This window comes from Mesocricetus auratus, unplaced genomic scaffold, assembly GCF_017639785.1.
Source record: "Mesocricetus auratus isolate SY011 unplaced genomic scaffold, BCM_Maur_2.0 Super-Scaffold_6730, whole genome shotgun sequence".
Lineage (NCBI taxonomy): Eukaryota > Metazoa > Chordata > Mammalia > Rodentia > Cricetidae > Mesocricetus > Mesocricetus auratus.
In genome coordinates, this window is record NW_024429184.1 from 34,976,904 (window position 1) to 35,003,903 (window position 27,000).

General features: G+C 47.5%; 1 protein-coding gene and 1 long non-coding RNA gene across 2 annotated transcripts; both read left to right on the forward strand.

Annotated features, from left to right (window-relative positions):
- The first annotated feature begins 2,737 nt into the window (after window positions 1-2,737).
- Window positions 2,738-5,954, forward strand: LOC110340155. The gene is made up of 4 exons (XR_002381928.2): window positions 2,738-2,866; window positions 4,060-4,158; window positions 5,056-5,168; window positions 5,814-5,954. It is a non-coding gene; the product is annotated as an uncharacterized LOC110340155 (long non-coding RNA).
- Window positions 5,955-13,070: 7,116 nt separating this feature from the next.
- Pou3f2 (POU class 3 homeobox 2) lies at window positions 13,071-20,093 on the forward strand. Its single transcript, XM_005066234.3, has one exon. It carries the CDS (start codon window positions 13,261-13,263, stop codon window positions 14,596-14,598), a length of 1,338 nt encoding a protein of 445 aa, XP_005066291.1. The 5' UTR covers window positions 13,071-13,260; the 3' UTR covers window positions 14,599-20,093.
- Window positions 20,094-27,000: the final 6,907 nt, after the last annotated feature.

Here is a 27,000-nt window from a genome sequence, read left to right on the forward strand (position 1 = left end):
CCTTCCCACCTCAATTCCTCAATTAGCCTAAACAAGATCAACTCTCATAGGCCATGTCCAGAGTTTTGTCTCCGAAGAGTTTCTAGATCCTACCAAGTTGACATGCGATAAAAATCATCACACATCACAGGACTGGAGATACTGATCTTTGTTAACAAGGAGAATTTGACCAGTGCTACCCAGAACAGTTAGAGAAGAGGAGGAAGGGGGAGGATAAAAATACAATGAAAACAGGAGGAGAAAAAGAAATAAGCAGAGGAAGAGGAGAGAACACACTAGTGTGCCCCCTCAGAGAGTTCATCTCCAAAATTATTCAAACAAGACTATGGGTTAAACTGTCTCATGAATGAAGTATGGACCATTGGCCAGGTAAAATGGAGAGATGATGATGGAAATACAAAGGAATGTAGAGTAGGGTAGGTAGTAGGAATGCTCACAAGTACCAACTGGCCTTGTGTCTAGTTCTAGGTGCATATTTTCTTATGTTTCTTCTTTCCTTCTAGTTGTTTAATATAAGGACTGATGTGCTTATAAAATTCTCAATTCAGAGAGATTGTAGGGCCTTCTAAAAAATAGTTCAGAAAATCACTGACAGTGTTAAATTATCACTGCATAAAACACAGAGATGTGGAAACACATTATTGAGCTATTTTCTTTCAAGTCAACTCCATCTCTACTCCCGTTGCTTTGTTCAACTAGCCCTAGTGTTCTTTGGATTCCTTTTTCCTCTGGACTTCTGTTAAATTTTGATATAAAAGAGTCATTGCTACTTTAATTTCAATCATCTGAAACTAGTTTAAAAGACAGAAAGAGAAATGCTATACACAAAAAGTTCAATTGAATCTAAGGTCTTAACTGCCTGTTATTTTTCTCTGAATTGGTTTTGTTCTAGCATATTCTCTCACAACAGAACATCCAGAAGATGAAGTTTATACCTCAATATAAGATGAAGAAAACTATTTTCACTTTAGCCTCTTATTCTGGTTAACACTGAAAGGTTAATGCTCATTTGACTCCATTGATCCACTTACGCCAACTGCCTTCCCCGAAACAATCACAACAGGGCTCAACAATTTCATTGGCAAATCATGGGTCATTCTCCCTAGATGAGGGTCAATTCCATTGAAAATGGTACTTAGAAGAATTATAATAAATTCATCAGTACACCAACAATCCCAGTAAAATGTTCCAAGGCTGCACAGTTGTCAATAACAATTCAATGGCACTATTTTTTGGTGGAAATATCATATCTTAGTAGCTCACAGAGGTAGAGAGTTGGTCTTAAAAGAGAGGACAAAGAAGGTGACTCATGGCCATGTGGTTATATTTTAAGAAAACTGCAAACTCCTTCTGCCTAAAATATCTTTTCCATCTGCTGACTACATTCTGAAGCTCCAACTGCACTACAGAGATTGCTGTTTGGGGCCTTAATGTGGACCCTTGAAGCTTTGAAAAAATAGGCCAATGCCTCTTTAGCATTTCTCAGCTCTTAACACCTTTATATACCTTATCAAGTTGGTGATAGGGAAGACAAGAGTGAGGTGTCCCTCCAAAGAATTTGTTTAAATGCTTGAAACTGTCACAAAAAAAAGACCTGAAATCTATTTGTCCAACATGATAGACAAGAGTAAGGAGAGAGTTTTGTAGAACATTTCAAACACAGCCTTTATGCTTCCAAACCCCTCTTAATAACAACAGCTCCCATATCATCTCCTTAGTACCACTCAGAAGGGGCAATCTAGCTTCATTTCCCATCAAGACAATTTCCTTGTTGTAGACATGACTGTCCAGTGACATCTGTTCTGGTCTACAGGATGAGGAGACATTGGTTAATGATCACTAGGAGGCATATCAATGTATAAGAATTCACCAGAAGTAGCTCCATCTTCTATTGTCAATAATTAAGCAACTGAGTCTGTAGAACACTTGTTGATCTTTGTGATGACACAGAAGGAACTGTGTTTACAAAACTAGCTTTCGTGTGATGGGGGCCCAGATATTGGCCTTTCTTACACTATCCTACTTTTGAACTCATTATAACTAGGATTTCTATCTCTTCTGGCATTATTTTCTTAAGTAGGAATTATAACATTATACAGTAAGAAAAATTGTCCCCAAGGTTTAGCAAGCAGATGACCAAGGAAAGGGGAGAAAGAAAAGAGGGGAGGGGAGAAACACACTTTAATTTGTAATCCTTTACCTGTGGGAAAAGTTGTGCAGGTAAAAACACTTTTGAAAACTTTTTCACTCCGTGTATTGTATTGCTGCTTGACTTTGCTTATAATATCATATATTTGTAAATATTTTTAAAGTTTGGGCATTAGTAAAATGCCTACTTGATTTTGCTAACATGTGCCCTCATATTTGGAATTAACAGTGTGAAGCGGGAGTAAGCCATCCCTGTGGCCCAGTTAGGTATTAACCGCAAAGGAAAAGAAAAAAGAAAGAAAAGAATGTACTCTAAAAGTCTCCACTGCCTGAATTAAGTTTAGGAATACTGGTCAAATGATATAAAACCAAGCCAAATAAAAGTGGAAAATATTCCAATTTTTTGGTTACATTCTTTTTTATTCCCCCAAACAATGGGCTGCTGCTGTTTTCAAAGTGTCATAAAGACTCGGTCGGTTTTTCCTTTGGTGATAAAAGGTTTTCTGGGAGATTTGAGTCAAACCTCTTATGTAAATAAGGAGGCTTACATAATGTTCTTTAAACTAGAACTTCGAAGGCTGTCCGCAGCGAGCATAGGAAAGTCTGTCTGTGCTGCGAATGGCCCCCCGAAAACTGACGGGAAGTCATCCAAGAGAAAACAAAAAGGGTAAACACTGTGCAAGCTTCCTTCAGTTCATTTAAGCTGCCAGCACAAAGAGTAAGTAAGGGGTGTGTCTCCAAACAGATACACCACCCTCCACACCTTCTTTTTAGGAGCGCTCCAAGAGTCGCTCGCCTTGCATTTCCCTTAAATTCTACAGGGTTCAGGCACCTAGAGTCCTGAGCTGGCGCGGTCTCCTCCCGGTGACATTCTACAGTGCGTCCTCTCCCGGAAGATGCTGAAATAGTATTGATTATGCAATTTCTGGAGTTAGCTCAGTTGAGCACAGGCACTCTCTGGGGCGCAGGAGCGGAGGGGGAATCTTGCAGAGCAGATTCACTCCTCAGACCCCCTGCCTCTGGGTAGGGGGGCCTGAGCAGGCAGGCCCCGGCAGTTTATGAGGAGCAGTAAAGTTCGAGCCACAGCCGCAGTCGCAGCGGCGGTGGGAGTCTGCGGACCTTGGAGGAGAGGTTCCTTTCTGCCAAGGTCTCTGGGAAATTTCGCGAGTATTCAATGATACTGGGAGGTCGGTTTCCTTTGTGACCTGGTGCTCCCAACTCCACTGAGCGGTGACCCACAGCACACAGGAGTGAGCACAAGGTCCCCAGAGCCGCTGAGGTTCCCCAGGCCCCGCCCCACCGCATGCTGCGGGGTCTCCGGGCTGGGATTTGACAGCCCCCCACCCCTCCCACTGACACCCGGGGAGCTAACTTTCAGGCCCATTGCCACCCTGGAAAGGTACTCCACCCAGGACGCGAGTTCGACCAGCCACTGCCGAGTCGGAGGGTGCGCTGGGCAATGTGCGGGGTGGCAGAGGTTGCTAACCTTTCCCAAGTCCACTTGGACTCTCGGGACAGTCCCACCTGGCATGGCCTGGGGCGGCGAGCAAATCTCCGCCTGGACCTCTCACTTTCTTCGCTCGCCCCTTCCCAGTTACTGGGCCGCTTAGAAGCGCGCTGTCGCAGGCATGCCCTTTACCCCCAGAAGCCTGAAGGTGGCTGAATGGAAACACTGACACGTGAAAACTCTATTCTGAGTGACTTAGAATTTGCTGCCTTGAGGTTTTAATCTTGCCCCTCTGGTCCCGCCCAGTCTTAAGAGCAGCTGTCCTAATGGTCTACGGTCCTTGTGGAAGGTGAGGGTGTTGGGAGGCGCACTGGGACGTGATCGACCCGGACCATACATTGTATCTAGGAGAAAACCCCACAACCTAAAGGAATTTAACTCCTTGTGTATTGTTTCCAAACCAGATTCGCACGACAGCTTTCTTCTGAGCCCTGGGACCGACCGGCAAGTCCCGATTTAGAAACCAAGAGAATGAACTGGCCATCACCAACCATCTGCCGGTGGTGTGTGGGAGGGTGCTTTCTCCCCCTAATCCTGCCCTTTTTCTGCTGCCTCCCAATCTGCAACTGGTTTTCGCCTGATGGAGATGTGCCCTGCCCCCCATGCCAACTTGACCACAAGGCAGTCACTAGGGCCGAGGCCAGGTCAAGCAGAGACAGACATGGCCAAGGCAGCAGGAAGAACTTGTGATCAGCATAGATGGTATTTGGAAATGTCAGTGCACCACAAACTTCTCCTAAGCCTCTTCAGAAGAAAGTGGGCTCTATTGTTTGGGTTTTATGTTGCCTCCTCCCCTCCCCCATTGGAAGACTGGTTGCCTTTGTTTACCGTTGTTTACTGTTTCACCTTCATTTTGAACCAGCTTGGGTATAACTTTTCACTTCAAGCTAAACGGTTTCTATTCTTAAAGAGGGACCCATGATGTTTGTTGGCTGAAATTTCAGGACTTTTGCCACTTAGTTTTGTTGACCTTGAAAGACTAGCTGATGCAAACCTGATCTAGTTTTTGCCTGCTGCAAAAGGGACCCTCTGATGCTGCAGGTCCCCCTGAGAACCACCTGCCAAAGCCCCTGCCTCCTAACTGCCACCATCAATGCAAAGTCAGAATGAACTTAACTCTCTTTCCTGTGACCTCCGGTCTTGATGCTCTGCCAGTGAACGTTTGAAGGGAAAACTGACCCCAGTTAAGGAAACACTTAGCCACCCAACCCCCTCCCCCCAGTGCACTTGCTACCGTATTCCTGAAACCTGGAAATGAAAATAGAAATCGTTTGATGTATGAGGAGATGTTATCTAATTAGGGTGTAAGAAATTTAATCTTTCTAGCATGCAGGTCATATAATTAATGTTAATTTAACGCTCAAATTCTCAGTCATTAATTTTTATTCTCTTAAATGCAGTTTGGCAGGGGCCTGTGATCCACGGCGATGGATTTTACTGGATGTGAGAGCACTCTTGGTATTAGGAGTGACTCACTGCAAACCTTCCTATCCCAATAACAAGATCACATCATGTATGCATTATTAAGCTACATAATTGAACAGTCTATAGTTTGCATATCAGACTATTAAAATAATGTGTTTTGCTTTTCTCTGAACACGTATTGTTCAAGCCTCTGCGAATATGTGGTGATTCTGATAATTATCACCAAATTACTGCAAATGTTCTCTTCATTAACATGATTTCTTTCAAGCATTTTTAAAATGTGAATATCATTATAAATTAAGGGACTTCTTCCAAAGTTGCACGAACTTTCTATTTAAAAGAACTTGTCATTAGGAAAGAAAGCATGTATTTGTAAATGGTGGAAGTAGAGAGATACAGTTATTTGACTTTAAATGCTTTCCTTGGATCAAATAAAAGTTTTCCATGCAGCTTTTAATGAAGTTTCTAGGGTAGAGACTGAGAGGTGAATGGGAGAGGAGGGGGGAAGGAGATGACAGATGTCAAACTTTAAAAGTTTCTGTGGAGTAAGAATACTGTTAAAGCCCCTGTTAGCTCATGTTCTTGGTGTGGAAAGCTAGTGTCAGGAACAAAGTCTTGACTGCTTATCTGCCCTATCAGTAACCATGGCTCTCTCTTGAAAACTATAAGCTCAGAATTTTCTGAGGCTAACAGTTTGCTACTAACTAAATATTCTTATTCCCCTTTCTACCAGGCGCTGTACTGTTGGAGATATGACACACACAGGAATAAAAACTGCAGCCCTTCCTCACGGTGTCTTCAAGGCTGAATGGCAAGGCTTGTTTCTTTCTTTCTTTTTTAAGCTATTGCAAAATAAAAGTCTTTTTAATGCGAACGTTTTGCATGGTCATCGACTTTGCTTTTCAGCCAACTTCTCTTTTGAGTGACTCTAAAATGATCAGAACAGGGCAGTGTGGCCCAGGTATTGCCGCTGCTTCTCGGCAGGTTTGGAAGCACTTTAGCCCTCTCAGAGTCGCCTGCAGAATCTTTCGTTGCTGTAAGTCAGTGCTGGTGCGGAGGGGTCTTCAAGCCCACACAACACATTAGGAGTTTAAGAAAGTTGTAGCAGTTTTTCCCCCAAAATAAAATAAGGCAGAGTGGGATAAGGGGGTGGGGGCAGGGGATTCTCAGTAACCGGTGCGTCTGTCTGCTGCTTGCCAATGGAACCCCTCTCCTTGGTCTATGCTGTGGTTCCCGGGGCCCCTCTTCTGGAAGCTGCAGTCATGGTAAAAGTGCCAGGCCCTCGGCGGCACTTTTATTTTGGCTGAGAAGAGGGAGACCAGCTCCCAGGCCCAAGGGGAGCTAACTGAGCCCTTCTGTTTGGATTTCCCTGCTCGCTATAGCAACCAGCAGCATCGGGACAAAAATGCGCCCTCCCTGGACAATGGCCGGGCCTCCCGCTTCTCGCCCTTGTCTTCCTTCCCGGAAAGCAGCCAGGACCTGACTCGGCGCTCTGCAGCCAGGGACCCCCTCTTTTAAGCCTTCCCTAGCAGTCCCTCAGGAGGTCGGAACTGAGCTCTCCAGCCGCCCCAGCCCCTTCCCCACACCCCTGCTGATCACGCGAGTAAGCAGAAGCCAGGACTGCAGGACTCCCCACCACCACCACCACCACCACCACCACCATCACCACCGAGATCCTGTGCTCCCACAGCCAGATTTGGGCGGAGGGGGTGATGAACCTATGAAACAAAAACACGAGGGCTTTTTGAGGATTAAAAATTAATTGGGGTAATCCATGAAATAGACTTCACCTGTCTGACAGAATGCGCGCGCACGCGCGAAAATACAATCGTCCTACGTCTGGTCCTAGGCATGATCCCCCCACTTGCTTTCACTCTTGCAAGGTTAATTAAGTTCCCTTCCAAGAACTAAGCTCCAAGCCTATTCATTATTCTCTCCTTTTGACCTAGGGCACTAAAATGATCGGGCCTGTGACTCTGCCCTGTCTTCTTTTTCTGTTTTGCATGCAATGCAATGCTAGAGCCAAGGCTGCCCTAGATTATCATAGGAAATTCTCAGAAAGGGCAAGCAAAGCAAGGAAGTCTCATTACACCCTTTACCTCGGGCTTCCTTTGACTAGGTCTTTTCCAGGCAATGCCAAACAATTTACATACCAAGGAACCACATTCTGAAAATTCTTCCTTATACATAATTCCATCCTTTACTTCTCATGTCCAGAGGGGCGTAGAATAACAGAACTGAAACTCAGGGGACCTAGGGTGAGCTCTTAGCAATCAGTTACTACCACTGTGGTTAACTGCTCTCAAGAAAACACCTCTTCCTGACACCGACCCTTCCGTGCTGACCGCGGTCCCCAGTACTGATGACACAATTGCTAAGTGCACTTGTACACTTTGGAAGGGATTTGCATTCCTGCTTTGTGCTGCTGCAGGAATAAAAGGACAGAAATCTAACTTCAACTGAAAACAGCCTGTTTCTTGTAAGGACAAAGGACCAAACCCAGCCCTTGGCTTCAGTGAAACAATTGATTGGCGGTGAGCAGGTGTGTTAGTGATCTGCCTGCCTTCCTCTTCTCAGAGGGTGGGGAGAGGGAAAGGCTGTAACAGGAGCCTCAAATGCTCAGCAGCTTTCTGTTCACGTCGCACTTGAATTTATCAAAGTGTTGCCATCTCCTCCTGGTGGCCATCCACCCACCTGCCTTAGGGTAAAAAGAAAAGCACCTTTAGGCTTCATTGTTAGGAATTTATTTAACCTCTGGTACTTTGACAATGAAATTTTAAGAAAGTGAGCTAAAAGCCACAAAGATCTTTCATGTTCTGTTCCTGAGATTTCAACTTCTCCACACAGGACCTGTCTGGCATGTTTCTGAAATGAATCCTCTGGCCTCACATTCAACACTCAAAATTTAGCAGGCTCCCTTTGATAAATTACTAAAAATGCCCCCTCCCCAAAACAGCTAGACTGCCTGGGTGATGGGATGTTGGATGTTAAACTCTTCAAGCCATGCCTGAATATAAAATATTTACTTTGGGACTACAAAAAAGTGGTCATTTTTAATGATGAGATCCATATCTTGAAGAAGGGAAAGAAGATGAATATCCATGAATTAAAAAAAATCATTTCAATTAAACGTTTCAAATACCACTGAATGGTATATTTCAATGGACTACTTGGTAGTTAAAAATAAACAGAATTGTGTGTGCACAAGCCACCAACCACCTAACTTTCCAAGTGTATGAATCAAGGTGCTTCAACTTTCAGAAACCCTTGCTTCTTCAGGCTTGCTGTTTTTCTTTTTCAGTGACATAGGGATAGGTGAACACTTAGGGATTTGCAAAATGTATTTATAGATAAAACATAAATGGGGGAGTCTTTATTCAAGAAACAATGCATAGCTACGTAATTAAGATTGATCAATTTTATATTCTTTTCAGGTAAATTTTATTGTGTATGTCCCAAGAACGTGCAACTTGGAAATGCATTTTTTCCTCTGCTCCTTATAAATGCATTCCCCAAGGCTGCAGTTCCTGAAGCTTAAAGGCAACCAGCTGCCTCTTTGTGTGGAGTGGCCCTTACAGCTGGAGCCCTGAGGTCGGAGGCTCAGTTTTGACATTCTGTAGACCCTGAGTAAAGAAGTTCCATTGAGATGTGTGGAGAGGAGGTCTCCATCAAACAGCTGCTGGGGCTAGAGGAAGAGCAGAAAGCAAGAGGGGGAAGAGAAGAAGGGATAATCCCACCCCAAGGTGGATGTACTTTAAAAACAAAAACAAAAACCAGTGGCCACTTTTGCATCATTTTAAAAGTTGCCACGTCTACTCTCCCAATGGGCATCTAAGAATTCTCTTTGTCTTCTGCTGTTACCTGATTTCTACTTTTCCGAGATTGTATCATGAAGACAAATTCAAATCTTAATCAAATGAATGCCATCTCCCCTACTTTAATAACTACGTGTTTTCACTTCCCGGGAATGGTTAGGTGCACCTTCGGACAACTCCTAACATAAAGAAATAAAGACATGAAGTTTTACATAGGACAGGAGCGTGTTTACTAGTTAACAAGCCAGAGTTCCAGTTACAAAGCTTGAACTGCTCTCCTAATTGCTACTCAGGTGAAGATTTGGATACTTGAGTCCAGATGCTGTTTGCTGCTTTCCAGAGCCCGGCACAGTATCTCAAGAAGCACGAATGACGATGGGGGTTTTGTTTGGTTTGGATTCTTTAGCGTTGTGAGGCTATCCAAGTTGTTTTCTCTCAGTCCAGTCCATTATAACCCAACGGAGCTCACACCACTTCAGACCAGCGCAACTACAGTACCGCTGAAGAACGCCCTTCCAGAAGATCTGAGAGACCCTGAGGTGCAGCCTAAGACAAGATCTCTCCATTGTGCAGCCAGCCTACTCCTGCTGTAGGAGCTCTGAGGGCTGGGCAGTCCTAGCCCCAGGCAGAGAGGCCAACTTGCTGCTTGCTCAGCCACTGTCCTAGCAGTGATCTGGAGGAGCTGTGCTGGAGTGAGGCAGATATCAAGGCACCTTGTCAGTTCAAAGCATTTTAGGGTTGTTTGAAATCCTCTCCACGTCAACGTAAGCAGCCGCAGTATTTGAACAGCTGCTTTGAACAGTGAAAAAGAACAAGCCGACTCAAAACCCGAAGAAGTCTACCCGAGACACCTTCAACGCTCAGCGTTTCGAGCAGAGACAGGCAGGCAAACAGGCGTTCTCTTTCCTTACTGGGTCAGTAAGAAGAAACGCGCTAATGACCGTGGGACCAGAGAGAGGCCCCCATCTGGAGCTAAAATCTTCAAGAGGCAAGGTTTCTGGAATCCCCGAACTGCTGCACGCCGAGAAGGCGCGCAGGGAGGGGGGCCGGACTCCCAGATGCTCCCAACCCAGCTTTTGAGCCAACCAGGCCCCTAGCCACAAGCGGAGGCGGCCTTGGCTCCCTGAGGGGTGGAGAGGGGCGGTGCTCCAAGTGGAGCTGAGCTCCCAGCGGGGCCCTCCCCTTCACCGGCCCTACACCCCAGGCGGGGGCGAAAACAGAAGCTGAGGTTCCTTGGTGGGACACCATTTTAGTACACTCGCGGGATTCAATAGGCATTCTAAACCGGGCACAACTCTCCCAGCTAGACCAGTTGGGAAGCGTTCGGGCCATCCCTTTCGCTCGCCAGCGAATGAGGAGGGGCTGGGGGGTGGAGTGCAGATCTGGGACGTCAAAGTGGGGAGGATCTGCTGGTATTAACAGTGGAGTCCCACCACAATAAGTGCCGATATTCACGTACAGCCAATTTCTGACCCCTCATTGCCACCGCCACTACCACGCATAAGCATTTAGCATCCAGGGTCTAGGTTACCTCTTGGCGGGGGATGGGCTGGATACCCGGAGGAGGTGCTCTTATCAGAGACCTGGGCCGCCACAAACCCATCGGCAATATATCCGGAAACTTAAGTCTTCCCTTGAGGGTATCATCCTATGGGCTGCAAAGATTCTGTTTTTTTTTTTAAGTGACATTAAATAGGAATAGGAGGACAACTGCCCTGCGGGCGGGGAAGGGAGACCCTCTCAGCACACTGCCTTCCAGGCAGCTGAATTCTTCCGCGGGTTGGAGCTCTGAACTCCCGAGAAGCAAGAAAAGAAAGCCAAGAGTGCTGGGAAGGAACACTGAGGTCGAACTGCACGCTTCCCAAACGAGACAGCATCCTACAGGGCACAGAGGACGCCTGGAAGAAGACCAGAGGAAGCGGCCTTTCCCGCCGCCCCCCCCCCCCCCGCCGAGCGTGCAAACTAGAAACACCCTCATTAACCGCTGAGTCTGCGCACTGAGAAGACTGGAACTTTTTCAATGTTTTACTGGCCCGGCAAAGTTACTAAATTCCTAACGACCCTCAGGTGCGCGGCCAAAGTGTCTGAGTCTTCACGCTGGAACCTTTCGCCACGCGCTCGGTGTGCCTGGCAGCCGAGCCGGTGCACGCCTGCAGGTGAAGGTCTGTTCTGCTGGCTGAGCTAGGGCTCGGCCCTCCCCTAGCCGTTTCTGATTTCTCCACACATGTTCATAAACATCGGACACGTGGAGATTCTCAGCCAAGGTTGCTGGCCCGAGCTAGTGCTCAACCCCATTGATTTATAAACAATTCAGCCACTCCCGGAAGAGCATCGCTCCTCGTTAGTCATGATGATTTTTTTTTTCTGGCCCGCTCCATTCTGCTGTCTAGATTAAGATGCTCCGAGGTCCTAAAATGCTCCCTCTGAGCGTCGATTTGGCCGAAAGAGCCGGCGCTAGCTCCACCCGGCGCCCGGCCAGGGCAAAGAGGTGGGGAGGCCATCCGTGCTCCCCGGATCTTTTCCTTTACTCGCAATCACTTTTGATTCGCTGTTCAGGGCCTGCGTGCGACGCACTCCAGAATGTCCTGCCACTCAAGCCCGAGTTTGAGCTTGGATCACTGCAGCCCAGCTCGCAGGAAGGTGGAGGAAACTGGCGACACCCACCTAGCTCCTTAGGAATTGGAGGTGCGATGCTCTGTGGTTGGCCAGGTCCCCCGCCGCGGATACTCTAGTCCTGGACCTCACTAGGGAGTTTGCCGCTACATAAGGCTTAACTAGCCAGCACTGAAACACTAAACTAACCCTGGCCTCTGGAGCCCGCTGAAGTTGCTGCTTAGAAAGGATCCCCTAGCACCAACCGGGTTGCCCATTTTCGTCCCCTTTGCAGCAACTAACGCAAACGTTGCACAGACAGGCCTGCAGCCGGATGAAAACGCGCACAGCTCCAGCAGCGCGGCTTTCCGGAGCCGCACTCGGCGGCTCCACCAGTCCGAGACTGCTCACTCTTCTCTGAGATTCCCGCAGGCTCACACAAGACGGTCCGCCACGGGAAAGCTCCCGATTCTCTGAACCATAACCTCTGTGCGCACCCGAGTGTTAGTGTGACACACAGTTCCAGAGTTTTATTTCCAGTTCCGAGCGCTGAGCTATTAGAGTAGGCAACACCGTGCAACTGGAGTTGCTCAAAATCCAGGGCTTAGGTTGAGCCTCCGTCTCCCTGAGTCTTGAGAAGGAGACTGGGATAAAAATGGATCTGGAGTTTAAGGGATCTTTGCTACTATGGCGAAGGGGTGGTGGGGGTCTTTATTTGAGGACAAAGATATCTACACATCCTAGAGCACGGGACACCTGTGCACTGTAATTCTAACCACAGTGGGAAAGAAAGCTTCGATGGGATGGGAGATGTTAGTCTGGCTTTGGCTCTCGCTCTAGGTTTAAACGACGTTGAAGAGGGCGCGCGCGCGCACGCACACACACACACACACACACACACACACACTGAGAGAGAGAGAGAGAGAGAGAGAGAGAGAGAGAGAGAGAGAGAGAGAGGCGTATGTGTGTCCCTAGAAGAATGAAAATCCGACTCCTACTGACTCGCTGTGACCTAGCCTTTCTCTTCCACCGTCCACGCCCCCCAAAAAGACCTATGGAGAAGAGAAAGTAGACTCCCTCCCAAGCAAGTCTTCCAAGCCGCTGTAGTCCACCAGAGCTCCCGGACCGCCCCGCTGCCGGGCTTCTCAGCTTGGGAGACAGATGGGGGGCGGGGCCCATGCGAGAGAGGGGCGGTGGAGGCCGGGGACAGAAGAGGAGAGGGGGGTGAGAACTAAGAGAATCTGAGTCGCTGGGCTGGGGGTGGCGGTACCAGAGGAAGGGCTGAGTAGACTGAGAGCCCGAGGGAAGAGGAAGGGGGGTGGGGCTCTGCACCAATCAGTGGCGCCGGCCTGGGAGGTTGCTAGCGGTATCCACGTAAATCAAAGGGCGCAGAGCCAATGGGAGGGGGTGGAGGGGGCGGGGCCCAGGCGCGTGCCGCTGCGAGCGGGCTCTGCCAAGAGAGCGGGAGAGAGCCTGAGAGCGCGGGGAGAGGGGGGAGCGCCCAGCGAGTCTGAGAGTGAGCGAGAGCGAGAGGAGGGAGAGGAGGAGAAAGAGCGAGGGCGGGCGGGCGGGAGGCAGCGCGGCAGCAGCAGTAATAGCAGGAGCAGCAACAGAAGGCGTCGGAGCGGTCGTCGGAGCTGCCCGCTAGGGGAAAGAGAAAGAGAGAGAGAGGGAAAGAAGCGGGGCGAGCAAGGAGAGAGAGCCCGAGGCGGAAAAGTAACTGTCAAATGCGCGGCTCCTTTAACCAGAGCGCCCAGTCCGGCTCCGAGAGTCATGGCGACCGCAGCGTCTAACCACTACAGCCTGCTCACCTCCAGCGCCTCCATCGTGCACGCCGAGCCGCCCGGCGGCATGCAGCAGGGCGCAGGGGGCTATCGCGAGGCGCAGAGCCTGGTGCAGGGCGACTACGGCGCGCTGCAGAGCAACGGGCACCCGCTCAGCCACGCTCACCAGTGGATCACCGCTCTGTCCCACGGCGGCGGGGGCGGCGGCGGCGGCGGCGGTGGAGGAGGCGGGGGCGGCGGCGGGGGAGGCGGCGACGGCTCCCCGTGGTCCACCAGCCCCCTAGGCCAGCCGGACATCAAGCCCTCGGTGGTGGTACAGCAGGGCGGCCGAGGCGACGAGCTGCACGGGCCAGGAGCGCTACAGCAGCAGCACCAACAGCAGCAGCAGCAGCAGCAACAGCAACAGCAGCAGCAACAGCAGCAGCAGCAGCAACAACAACAGCGACCGCCACATCTGGTGCACCACGCTGCCAACCACCACCCCGGGCCCGGGGCATGGCGGAGTGCCGCGGCTGCAGCTCACCTCCCTCCCTCCATGGGAGCGTCCAACGGCGGTTTGCTCTACTCGCAGCCCAGCTTCACGGTGAACGGCATGCTGGGCGCAGGAGGGCAGCCGACTGGGCTGCACCACCACGGCCTGCGGGACGCGCACGACGAGCCGCATCATGCAGACCACCACCCGCATCCGCACTCTCACCCGCACCAGCAACCGCCCCCGCCACCTCCCCCACAAGGCCCACCGGGCCACCCAGGCGCACATCACGACCCGCACTCCGACGAGGACACGCCGACCTCAGACGACCTGGAGCAGTTCGCCAAGCAGTTCAAGCAGAGGCGGATCAAACTAGGATTTACTCAAGCAGACGTGGGGCTGGCGCTGGGCACCCTGTATGGCAACGTGTTCTCGCAGACCACCATCTGCAGGTTTGAGGCCCTGCAGCTGAGCTTCAAGAACATGTGCAAGCTGAAGCCTTTGTTGAACAAGTGGTTGGAGGAGGCAGACTCGTCCTCGGGCAGCCCCACCAGCATAGACAAGATCGCAGCGCAAGGGCGCAAGCGGAAAAAGCGGACCTCTATCGAGGTGAGCGTCAAGGGGGCTCTGGAGAGCCATTTCCTCAAATGCCCCAAGCCCTCGGCCCAGGAGATCACCTCCCTCGCGGACAGCTTACAGCTGGAGAAGGAGGTGGTGAGAGTTTGGTTTTGTAACAGGAGACAGAAAGAGAAAAGGATGACCCCTCCCGGAGGGACTCTGCCGGGCGCCGAGGATGTGTACGGGGGGAGTAGGGACACGCCACCACACCACGGGGTGCAGACGCCCGTCCAGTGAACTCAAGAGGGGGAGGGGCAGAGCGTGGGACTCCCCCTCCCCTTCGGTCCGTGGTCCTTCCCAGGACCTCTGTTTCCCCCTCTAACTTCTGATCTTTTTGTTTTTTAATTATTATTTTCCCGGTCCCTTAAAAAAGGAAAAAAAATAGTGAAAATAAGGGAAAAGGAAAGGAACGAAGACACTGGACTATCCTATAACAGGTAGCTGGAGTAATGATGGGCTTTGACCTTTGCAAACGAGTTCCCAGAAAATGAAGTAGAATGTCTCCTAGTGAGAGAGGGGAGTAGAGTGTGTGTGTGTGTGTGTGTGTGTGTGTGTGTGCGTGTGTGTGTGAGAGAGAGAGAGAGAGAGAGAGAGAGAGAGAGAGAGAGAGAGAGAGAGAGAGAGAGAGAGAGAGAGAGAGAAAGCTGGAAAAACTAAGTAAATTACCAAAAAGAAAAAAAATCCACCAAACCGTACAAAACATAAAACTGCAGCCTCCCCATGCCCAAAGCTGACACGTGCTGCTGTGTTTATTTAACATGGGTCCCCATCAGGAAAGAGGGAAAAATACACTTTTTTAAAACATAGGCAAGTTTTAACCACACAAATTTGCACTGCAAGAAAATTGAAGTTTACATTACCAAGTTCAGCATCCTTTTTTTCTCAGTAACCACTGTTCATTTTGAAACTGTCCTTGGGTTGTTTAGTTTTGCCTTATCCTTATCCAGCAGAGAGGACCGAAGCAGCTCTTGGCCACCCTCCACTTCTAGTGCTCTGATGCTCCTTGTTCTTACTGCTTGTGAACTTAGGTTTTCTTCAAACCCCCAAGACCTGGTGTAACATTTATCGGCCCTTTTCTTCAAAGCGGAGTGATTGGCTTCATATCACAAAATAAATAAATGTTTGCATTCAGGAAATGTGTATGGTTTCCCTGCTTTATGCAAGGCAGAAATACTGTTCGGAATATAAATGTAAGAGTCAAGCACTGGTTTTTGTAAACCACAGAGTAAACTTCATTTTCAGGCAGTATTTCTGGGTAGGGGAGAAAAAGAAAAAATCGATAGTGAGTGACCGGTCACTTCATTTTATCAGGCAGGGCCGTTGTGAAAGAGTTCAGAAGAAATGCGAGGTTAAATATATTGCTAGAGTTGCCCAACCTAAAGAAACTGGGACTGCTGAAGAGAATTGGGAAACACAGTGTGGTTCTCTGCCTTTGGGTTCAATAACTTAATTATAAGAGATTAGTTGTGATGACAGCAGTGGTTAAACTTTGTCCCTTTACTAGGTCTTTTTTTTTATCGTAAAGAAAATAACCCAGGAACTTGATAACATATGTATAGACTGTGTTTCTTAGCACGCAATTGCATACAGTATATATACATATATATATATATACATATATGTGAATATATATGTGTATGTTGATATATATATATATGATAGACAGTTTTGTCTTCAACAGTTCATTTGTTTATCAAGTCATATTTTTGGTCTTACACCATCTTTCCCCCATAATTTATTACAGAAAGGTATCAGTTCAGCTTGGACAGAGTTCTCCCCCTCTATCACTAAGGAAGACAAATGCAGGAGGGGGACATTTTTCAACACTTATTTCTGCCCCCTTTGTTAAGAATTTTTCAGTACATTTTTTTACCCTGTCTCAATGGGAAATGGTTTACTCCCAACACAATAGAATATTCTGAAAGGTGTAGGTAAAAAAAGAAACAACCAAAAAAGAGAAAAAAAACACAAATAAAAAAGCTTATGACTATATTAAAATTAACACCACTAAACTGTGATCAGTTAAAAAATTAAATAGTTATCAGCACAAAAGGGCGGTAAAAGGGAAAAGACTTTTTTAGTAACCTTCAATGTTTAGAGTTGTATTTCTTTGTTAGGTATTAGATAAATGTTTATTTTAAAAAAATAAATTCTCACTACCATGAAAATATGGTTCAACATCAGATTAGCATTGCACTCAGTAGTTAAGGTTTTAGGAAATATGCTTTATCCAATATTGTCTTTTCAAACACCTGTGATTTTTTCATTTTCAATGTTTTTTGCAAGATAAATGGTGGCTTATAATGGGCATGTTTATTTGCCTGTATTTCATTTCCCCCAGTGAATGCCACTGGAGATGGCATAGAGCTATTTCAGTTATATCACACTGCTTGGTCCTGATGTGTGGGGACTAGCCTTCAGTGAAGCAATCCAGAGGAGGGCAAATAGCCAATGGTAAAAGGAGGAAATGAATTTGCAGATACTTATTACCAAGTAGGTAAGGTTAGAAGCTGGGATTCCGAGGAGGTGTCTACAGCTTCTTGCTCTCATAGGCTTACAAAAATAAAAAGTTACCACTGAACCTTACCATATGTATATATGTTTAATATCTGTCTTTTGAAATGCAGAAATAGTTTAAATGTTTCTTTGTCTATTTTTCTTTTTTTAATGCTACCCAGGGAAATATTTTCATATCGTTTTATGTGGCCTGCCTCAATGTATATTTATTTCTTTTGGAGCAAAAGGTTCTGAAAACTGGTTTTCTGTAGCTTTAAATGAGTAGGTAGCAAGATCTATATGGGATGTCATTTTTTTGTTGTTGTTGTTCAGTTTCTTTTTTTAAAAATGCTTTGTTTTGGTACATTTGATTGTGCTTGTGGGGAAAATAAAAGCGCAGAGATCCTTATATATTTATGTTAAAGTAATATTTTATTATTACATAAAACAGAAATGCACAATACCTTCATAGTTTGTTCTAATTATTGAAATATCTTTATTTTATTTTAAAAGATAGTGCCAAGTTCTAAGAGGGGGAGAAGCCCTACCTAGACCTTATACTTATACTGAGCTGAGTTGTGTATAAATCACTTCCCTTCCTTTATACTTCATAAAGTTTTGGAATAAATTTTATGCATATATTGCCAGCTTTCATGTTTATAACTTCCAAAAATATTTACTTAATTTTTTTAATGAAGACTACTGTTTGGACTTTTCTTTTCAGAAACTATCGTGGGTCCCAAGTATTTCCTTCACTGCCTTATTGCATTAAATCAAAATTGTCATTCGGTTGGAGCATCAATTTGTTTGCCATTTCCTGGACCAACAAAAACATTTGCCTTGCAAATACATGCCCATGTTCCTATACCTTCCTTCCAGGTTAGCTGCTCCTTTGCTAATGCCAGTTTAAGGAAGCATCAGTGGAGCTAGATGGACTTTAACCTCTACTCACGTGTCCTTAGATAATTTGGGATCTTCCGAAAAGTGAGACTTAGCTAGAAATTATTCTTCATAATTAGCAAATATCTTTCAACAACAAAAATGCCATTTATGTGTTTGTCAAATAATTAAAAATAGATACTGCTTGTTGTTCCTCTTAGATGTACAGGGAAAGACACTTTTTACAACCCTTTTTGCAACAGTGTTTCTTTCTTATTAGGTAAACAACAACAACAACAGCAACACTCCAAATTAAAAAAGGAAGGAAAGAATGTATGGAAGAGATCCAAGCCATAGTACTAATGGTTTGTTTCAGGTGTTAGATAGAGCACCGAACTTAAAAAAACCAAAACAAACAAAAGAACTTTTGATGTTAGTGAGGGGTTCAAACAGTGTGGGCTTAGTTTATAAGTTGGCTGGTGTATTTAAAATCCTCCCTGGAACACTGACTTAAAATACAAATGTCCGTTTAGGAAAGTAGTTTCTGGGCTTATTACCTCTGATCATCCTTTCTAATTCCTAGTCAATATTACATGGGTCCCAAACAGATTCTGCCAAATGATCTTATCAATAGTCTGAACAAGAAGTGACAGAAAGAAGAAGTGTTTTGTGACCGCAGACATGCTGATGGGTAAAATGTTTAAGCTAGGTATAGATTTGAGTTCTGGGTCAATATCCCTCTGCTGAAGGCAGAAAGCAAGCTGCATCTGCCCTCTGCAGGGCATTTTGGTGGACCTTGGGAAAGCATTTTTGTTTTTAGCCACAACAGCTAAGAACAGACCAAGAAACATCACACACTAAACAGAAACACTATATTCCTGACACATGCTGGCCATTTGGGTTCTAAAGATTTTCTGGTAGCTTCCATGCTTGTCTTAGAATGTATTGCCCACTACTTAAAAAAAAAAAAGTCAGAGCCATGATTACAAATGGAGCAATTGTGAGATACTGGGAAGTCATCTCTATCCTAAAGACAAAAATGTAGTGTTTGTGTTTGCTCAAAACATGCCATATTTTATATGCATGTGTGTATATAATGGGGAGGAAATGGTCATATCAGAAAGAGTATGTGAAGGTCATAGGAAAGGAATGGACACAAATAATATTATGCTTGGTGATTTTAAACATTCTCAGTTCCCATGAAGAAATGTCCTGTATGTTTCAGATAGCAGCAACAAAACCACCTCCCTGTTCCCTCCTCTTCCTGTTCGTACACTAGCAGGCAGAATTTTTGGTGAAATGGTTTTGACGAAGGCTCTCATCTATCTTCTTATTTGTCTAAAAAAATAATAAAATGAGGGAGCAGTAATGGTCCAGACATGTGATGTCTTCACTCGCCTTTTAGTTTCCTTATGGATACTTTAGCATCTCTGAGAGTGTTCTGGGGAGCCTGATGAGATTATCTTTTCATTTCTTCTCTCTTTGGTTTGTCTTTGTTGATTTTTCAATTAATTCATGGAACTATGTTTTACATTCTATTGAATTCCCTTACAAATTAAAGAATGGAATGAATGATAGAGTTTGCACAGAAAAAAGAGAGAAGGGTGGTGAAGTGGGGATGTCCTTGGTTCTCCTTGTATTTTTCAGGGGTAAAGCAAAGGAATGGTGTTTATTTCAAGTGAAAGGGGGACCTGCATCCGGAAGTACTATGAATCTTGACAATGTGACTAATGGCCTATTCATCTGGATTTCAGATAAATATTTTCTCTTCAGGAAAGTTTATTTTTTAAAATGATACACAGTCTCTGAATGGGATTCAAAAGGCAGTAGAAAACCACTGGGGATTCTCATGGCTATTTCCACCACTTGATTCAGGATAGGAAAAAAAAAGTGGCAAGGGTCTGCCACCCAGCTCACCAATTCAAGGAATCAATTGGCCCACGTTTCCAGAACGTGGGCCAATGTTTTTTCAATGTCTGCTTATCTAGAGACAAGTACTGGAGTGTGGAAATGGCTTTCAGATGCTTCCAGGCTTTGCTTGGGTGTGGAGATAAACAATCAGAATGTTTTCACATTGTTCTGGCGTTTGTGGGAGGGGAGGAACCCAGAACATGTATCCCCTTCTTTTAAAAAGTTAATCAACTTTATTATGTAGTACCTTTCCTGGACCTTAATGACACTGCTGCTCCACTTAGCTGTTAGAGGTTATTAGAGACAATATCACATCCCATCAAAACAGTCTAGTCTCTTATTGTTCCTAGGATTCTGATTGTTGGTAACATTAAGATGTATTTCCTTTTAAAAAAATGTCTGCTATGTTATTTAATACACCAGTAAAAGTGCATCTATATCTTAAAGTCCATTCTTCCCGTCTTTTTGAGTTTTTATAGCTCTTTGTCTGCAATGGGGTGGGGGGGTGGCAAGGGAGTTTCCATAAGTGGTTTGTGCCTAAACAGCCTGGGCTCTGGAAGGGTCTGTATTTGGTCGCAAATATCTCCCTCTGTTTAAGAATGGAGCCGGTGGGTAAGGCGCAGGCGCGTGCCCGCATGCGCGTCCCCTACACACACATGAGGTGTCAAGGATTTTGGAAAGGCAGGCAGTGTTGGGCCCTGTCTGAGAAAGCTGGACGGGATTTTAATCGTTATGAATTAACTCTCCTTGTGCCATATTTTGTCAGTAGGCAACTTCCTTGTGGAGTAAATTGGAACTTGAGGTTTTTTTTTTTTGAAAAATGGGCTCATATATTTTCCTTCCCACCAGTGTTTCTTTTGTCTTTGTTGTTTAGAAAGAAAAGAAAAAAATTTTTTAAAGTTCCACAGACCAAAATACTCGGCCACAGAGTTTGCCAGCAGAGTGGGGGAAAAGAAAGTTCCTTGTGAATTTGTAACACAAATTAGTCATTGTAATCCAAGAGGGCTTTAAGGTTCAAGCAAATCCAGGGACAAAAATGTAACAACTCCTTCCCTCCTCCTCGTAAGAAATCTCATTCTGTCAGAAGAATTTTTATGTGACCTTTTATGTTCCACAGCACGCGATTCTGAAGAGAATTATTTGACATTAATAACTTCTGTTGATGTTGTTTTCCCCTAACAAATATTCCTTCAAAGTTCTTACAGTTACTGGGCAAGACTGGAAAGGGTGGTGACTGCCAGGCGGCTCCCATGGCTCAGTGGCGGCCTTAAGGGACCGCAGGAGCTGAGCACCGAAGGAAAGCGGATGAGGGGAGCTGGTCCTTCCCTGTCCGCCCAGGCCCAGCGGAGAGATGCGGCAAAGCGGGAATTTTTCTGGTATCCAAGGGCAGCGAAGCCCTGACCTCCGTGGGAAGGGCGGTCACCGAGGTGGATCCTGAGTCTCTCTTCTCAAGGGAGGTCCGTAGGGGTGGGCGCCCTCTGGGACTACCGACAGGTCAGGGCCTGAGGCTAGGGGCGCTGCTTTGGGTGTGGGGTGCATGTTCGCGGGTGGGCAGCGAAATGCAGGCACCAGAAAAGGCAGTCCCTCGCCACAGGCAGGCAGCGGGTGGCAAAGGCAGAGGTGTCCGGAGTACCGAGGTGACCGCGGGGTTAGAGCAAAGTGTGGATCTCCCCCCCACCCCCACCCCACACACAGCAACTGCCTGCCCGCCATCCTTCCCCTTACTCTTGGCAACGTCCCAAGACAGCGATCGGCTCTCGGGAGAAGCGATTGTGAGAAACCGTGGCCCCGGAATAGAAGGAGCTGGCTACCACGCAGGGAGAGTGGAGGCGGGACTAACGGCTGCCTGGGACATCACTGGGGCGCTTCCGAGCTTTGTGGAGGTTGTGCATTGAAGGGGAACCGCCGAAAAAGTTGGGGGACGAAGTTCTGAACGTGTGCTCCTCCGGCCCCCACTCAGCAAACTTGGGATAGTTTCTGGCCTCAGCGGCCAGCCTCCAGTGGAGAGGAACCTTCCCTTCCAAACGCAAATGCCAGGAAGAAAAGGTTCTCTAACTTCCAGCAACCGGCCCCTCACTTAGGAGCCTAAAGTCCAACGTCACAGTTCCTGTGAGACAAGTGCGAGAAAGAACCCTGGGTGCCAGGCGCGTCTGAGTCCAAGGGGGCCTCCAGAAGCTCGGGGCCTCTCCCAGGACTGGAGGCCTGGCTAGCGTCTCCTGGGCCGGCCACTCACTCTAAGGCTGGGTGGCACGTTTCCAGCCCATAGCCTCCCCTAACTTCCAGAGCAGTTTCCACGGGAAAAGAAACTCTCAAAAAGCCTCGCAGAAGGGAGTGGGGGTTCCACGAGACCTTTCGCCTCTTGGAGGGAAAGGCCTCTGGGGGGGTAGGGTGGGACTGGAGCTCTGGGTATACCTTAGGCATCCTGACTGCAGAGCCAGGAGCTTGCAAACCGTGGTGGGGAAGGCAACTAAGGACACTAGCCGGGACTCCAGCGGAGAACTGGTCTGTGCGGGCGGGCGCCTGGCCTGGTTCAGCCCGGTGCTGGAGTGTCCGGCTCGCTTGCTCCAGCCGCGTCTGCCTGTGGTCACTCGCACGGCCGGCCCTGCGGCCAGCCGGGGCAGGGTCGCACACAAACAGGGATGCTTCTATTTACTCGCCTCTGCCTGTGGATTTCTAAGACATTCAGCAGGCACAATCATTAAACTAATTTGTATTTGATTGTTTGGGCGGACGGAGGGTAGTTTTATTGCGCTGAGCATTCAAGCAGGCACGCATCGCTGATTACCAGTATACATTAAATAAAGTTGTTTGTACACATTGTCTTACCACATATAGGCAGAGGCTTATTATTCTAATTACTCTAATTAGTGCATTGAAATGTTTTCTACTTGATTTGAGGAGACAGTGATTACTTCTATTACTTCTTTTAACTCGTATTTTATGGAAAACTGTTGATGCATGTTCAAATCACTTTATTTGCCCCTCGAATATAACGCTGACCCAAACTCAGTGAACTGCACCGCCCTTTGGGGGCCCCAACTTTGATGTGGGCCTCGGCTTGGAAGAGGCTTCTCTTATTTGTTGTTTTCCTCTCCAACGCAGGCCCCTGTCCCAGATGCGCCCCCGGCCAGGGACAGCGCGGATCCTAAGCCTTCTGGGATACAATACATGTGGTTTACTGGCCCTCTACTTTTCTAGGCGCGGTTACTTTATAAACAGTTCCTTGAGCGTATTTTCCGTGACTCTGTTTCTAGAGCCTTAACACTACTATTAATTGATAAGATCAGCTCATCAAACACAGTATTTCGATAGGGTGTTGTAATTAAAACCTTAATCCTGTTTGAGACTTTTTTCCCTTTAAATTTCTTTTTTCTTATGGAAGGGGTACAAAGTTCAACTATAAAAAAGTATTATAACAGGGAGATTAATTCGTTATCTAAATAACAATCTTTGCTATTGATCCAACGCACTTTTGGCCACCTTTTGTGTTAGTCCGGGAAACCCTTAAAAAGGAGAATCTGACAAAGCAAAAGATTTGGACCGAACTCGAAAGTCTACCATCTTCCTGGGGAAGCGAGGGGGTCTGAGGCTCCCGCCACTCATCAGCGCGGGGGGAAGCGGTCCCAGTGGGTCCGGGCTGCCCTGGCGGTGCCACCGAGGCGGAGAAGTGCTTGTGCACGCGGGCCGCTCTCCTCAGTGTCCTCCCCCTCGCAAAAAAGAGATCTGCTCGGTCTCTAGGTAAATACTCCACTGGTTCTGATTTTACTTTTAATATTTAAACTCGGATTACCGTGCCTCTAAAAGCGCGTTCCTAACATTTGCGGGTGGCTGGGATGTAATAAACCCCGGCCGGCCGTCGCTCAGCTTCTGCGGGCCGAGGCCACCGCCTCCCGCCCCGCCCGCCCCTGGGCCCCAGCCCCGCGCCCCCCACCCCCCACCCCCGGCCGCGACAGCCGCGCGGGAATGAAATCAGCGCCTCCTGGCAGCTGACGGCTGAGCAACCGGAGCTCTTGCAGGCGGGGGAGGCCGCCCTTTATCCCCGCTGCAGGGTCCTGGGGGGCGGAGAGGGGGGACTGCTGGAGGAGACGAGCAACCCCGCGGCGTCCCCGTAGAGAAAGAGCTGGGCTTCCTGGAAGCAGCGACCCCAGACATGGGAGGGGGCACCCAGAGGCGTGACGGGGGGGGGGCGCGGGATGAGCAAGGTCGCTGGGGGTGGGGAGGAGGTGGGGTGGCGGGAGGAGGCGAGGACCCCGGCCAAATCCAAGCCGCCTTTAAAAGAGGTCGTGGGCTTCTGTTTGAGAAGAAGCCAAAGAATTGTCGAAGGGAAGAGGGCCGCTTGGGTTCCCAAGTCAGCTCAGCAGTCCCGAGGTTTCCCTCAGTGGTAAGAGTTCACCCCCACCCACTACCACCCTCCTTCTGCCTCCCTAACAAAGTCTTCTTTCCCGGTGCACAGACTTGTTATGTAACAAAGTCTCCTAGGCTAGTTTAACCGGAGAATAAAGGACACCCTCCAGCCCCACCCCTCCCCCTCCCCCAGTGCATCTGCTCTCACCCCTAGAAGAGTGCCGGCTTTAGCCGAGTAGAACTTTGGCGCCCCACCGTGGCACCAGCTTGCAACTACTCTTGATTTTACTATCTAACCCTTTCAAACGTTGAGTTGCAGACTGGAATGTGTTTTCCACTTCTCCCCACTCTACAATCCCTCTAGAAAAAGAAAGTTATGAAGGTGACTCCATGCACATGGCTCGTACAAAGGTTTCTAAATGTCCAGTACAGGTTTGCAGTTTCACCGGAGAGGACAATTCGTATTATACCAAAAGTTACCCCAGCAAAGTCAAGAAGAAAGGATCGCACGCCAATATTTAGTCCCTACATGTGTAACTGTAATAAGCAAGTACTCCTGTGTCAGAGAAACCTCGGATTCTCACAGGAATCAAGATGAGAATATCAAGTTGGAAGCCACAGTTGATGGTGAGAAGGGCCCAGAATATCCTGTTTTATTAGTCAAGATTTGACCTCAGACATATTTTTATACAATATGCTTGTTTGGTTTTGGAGTTCAAATGTGACTTTATTTAAGGGGGTCACTTGAACATAGGCACGTTCGTTGAGGAATATTTTAGACTCAGGAAAAATATCCCCACTCTCCAAATTCATGTTAGAACTCATTTCACCTCAATTCATCGGTGAAGCTACTAGCATTTGCTTCTTGTGGAATCTGTCGAGTTAGCTCACTGTGCACCATTTTCACCTCCTGTCTGTCTTCCTCCTCCTCTACCTTACCCCAGGCCACGTGACAAAGAAGGACCCAGCATAGCTAAGAGCTGCATGCACTTCCCATTTGTGGTTGCTGAGTTGACTTGACCCAAGTTCGTGCCCCCTCTCTGTACTTAACAGTCAGCAAACACGGGGAAATCTTCACATGCAGACTGTGCACGCCACTTCTTCCGATTTTTCAGTGACGTTTACATCACACGGAAGCACTAAATACAGTGGAGTCTGCTGTGCAAACTCTGGTGGAGGTCTCTGCTGTGCCTGACTGCCCAGCAAGGAATCCTATCAACCTAAAAAGAAAGGCACATCTTTGTGTCTGCTAGTGTGAGAGAAGGAAATGTAGAGGCACACATCTCAATTGCTTTATCCGGGGATAAATTCTGACTAGTTGCTCTGCCATTCGCTGGGCTTTTTGTACTTACAATGCCCAGGCCAGAGGTTGTAGTTACACCATTATTAGAACCATACTTCAGTAATTGTGGCTACTCTATTATGCCAGGGAGGACTAGGTTGGTACTCTGAAAACCACTCCATTTCTTTAACAGCATCCAACTTGTTGACATTTACAGCATCCTTCTTTGGGTATCTTTCATTGCAGCCTCAATCAGTGGCAAAGAGAACGCTGGGTTCATACACTCAAAAACTAACCCGGTACAAGCAGCGGTACTGACGGCAATAACAGCGCTGAGCACTGGCAACAATGCTGACCGGTGGCATCCTGTTCTCTGGGTTTGGAAATACCCACGATTTGGATCACATGGGAGCCCTCAACACACTGAGTTCCAGAAGTGGTGCCATAGGGGTTGGTGGTCCCATGCCATTCAGGAACTCTATCCCCCTCCCCAGGGGCCCTTGTGTGGAGCAAAAAAAGAAGTGTCTGCTGTCACTTGGCAAAAGAGAAAATGGTACAGGGCATTTATTCTCTCCTGGCAGCAGAGTTTCCACTCTCCCTATCCTGGAAGCCTGGTGGTTTCTATGCCAGTTGTGAGTGACCCAGAGGGGTCTCCTCAAACTCTTTGCAAGCGCTCTAGCCACAAGTGGGTGAAAGGATTCCCTCCTGCTTGAGGTTTGTCGGGTCCTGGATCCTTCACATTAATGTGGTAGGTTTGCTGTGCTAGATAAAGATTCTTCTCTGTTGATGTGGAGAGCCAAAATCAGGGGACCGGGCCACCCCACCCCACCCCATGCCTGCTAGCTTGTATTCGGGAGCAGCTGGAATTCCTAGTCTTCACCATCCAGCAAGCACTCTTAGGAGCTCCAAACCACTTGGATGAAATCGAGAAGCAACTCTCCTGGCAGGAAGAGATCCCATCTCCAACACGCGCACGCACCACAGCCAATGTTCCTCAATCCTCTCTCACTAAATAAGGGGTCCGAGAAGAGGGGTGACAGTGGTGCCGAAGGTCCCCAAAGCAACACATCTTCTGCTGCAGGTAGAGGGTAGTATAGGCAGGAGCCTGGAGCTCGAGTAGTATACAGGACCAACACAACCCAAAGTCTTCTCACTAGAGACACTTTGAATTTGTAAGCGAAAGACAAGATCACTGGTCCAAAGGAGACCAGGGCTTACCAGTCAAGTAGAGACTCTTACCTAACAAGAGTGGGGGTGGCATCAAGACATGGATGACACAGGCGCACATCCCGTTATGCATCTGGTAAAGGACAGCTTGCGATTCTTGGAGTGATCAAAGCTAGAAGGTGGTAGTGGTAAACACGGTTTCAACAAGCAAACAAAAGTGGAGAAAGGGTAACTTGGCAGGGAGACGTTGAGTGTGCACTAGAGATAGGAGGCAGCGAGCCTACCGTGAGGAATAAAGGCAGGAGGCAGAGAGGGTGGGTAGGTTTGCCACTTAGAACCACAGACCAGGGAAGGGTGCCCAGGGGAGAGTGCCTACAGGGAACTCCTAGAGGGCTTAAGGAAGTTTTAATTAGATTCAAAAGGCAATTAAGAGTCATTGCAGAGGGAGGATTCGGTGAAAACAATGCTTTGGGGAGAAAAAGAGCTGGCACAGTGCAAGAGACAGGTTGTCGTGGGCTGTAAGAACGACAGAGACCGGATTAGCTAGGAAAGGCAGGCAG

Excerpts from the sequence above, each read along its gene's own strand:
- Pou3f2 (XM_005066234.3), top strand. The coding sequence starts at position 13,261 with ATGGCGACCGCAGCGTCTAACCACTACAGCCTGCTCACCTCCAGCGCC.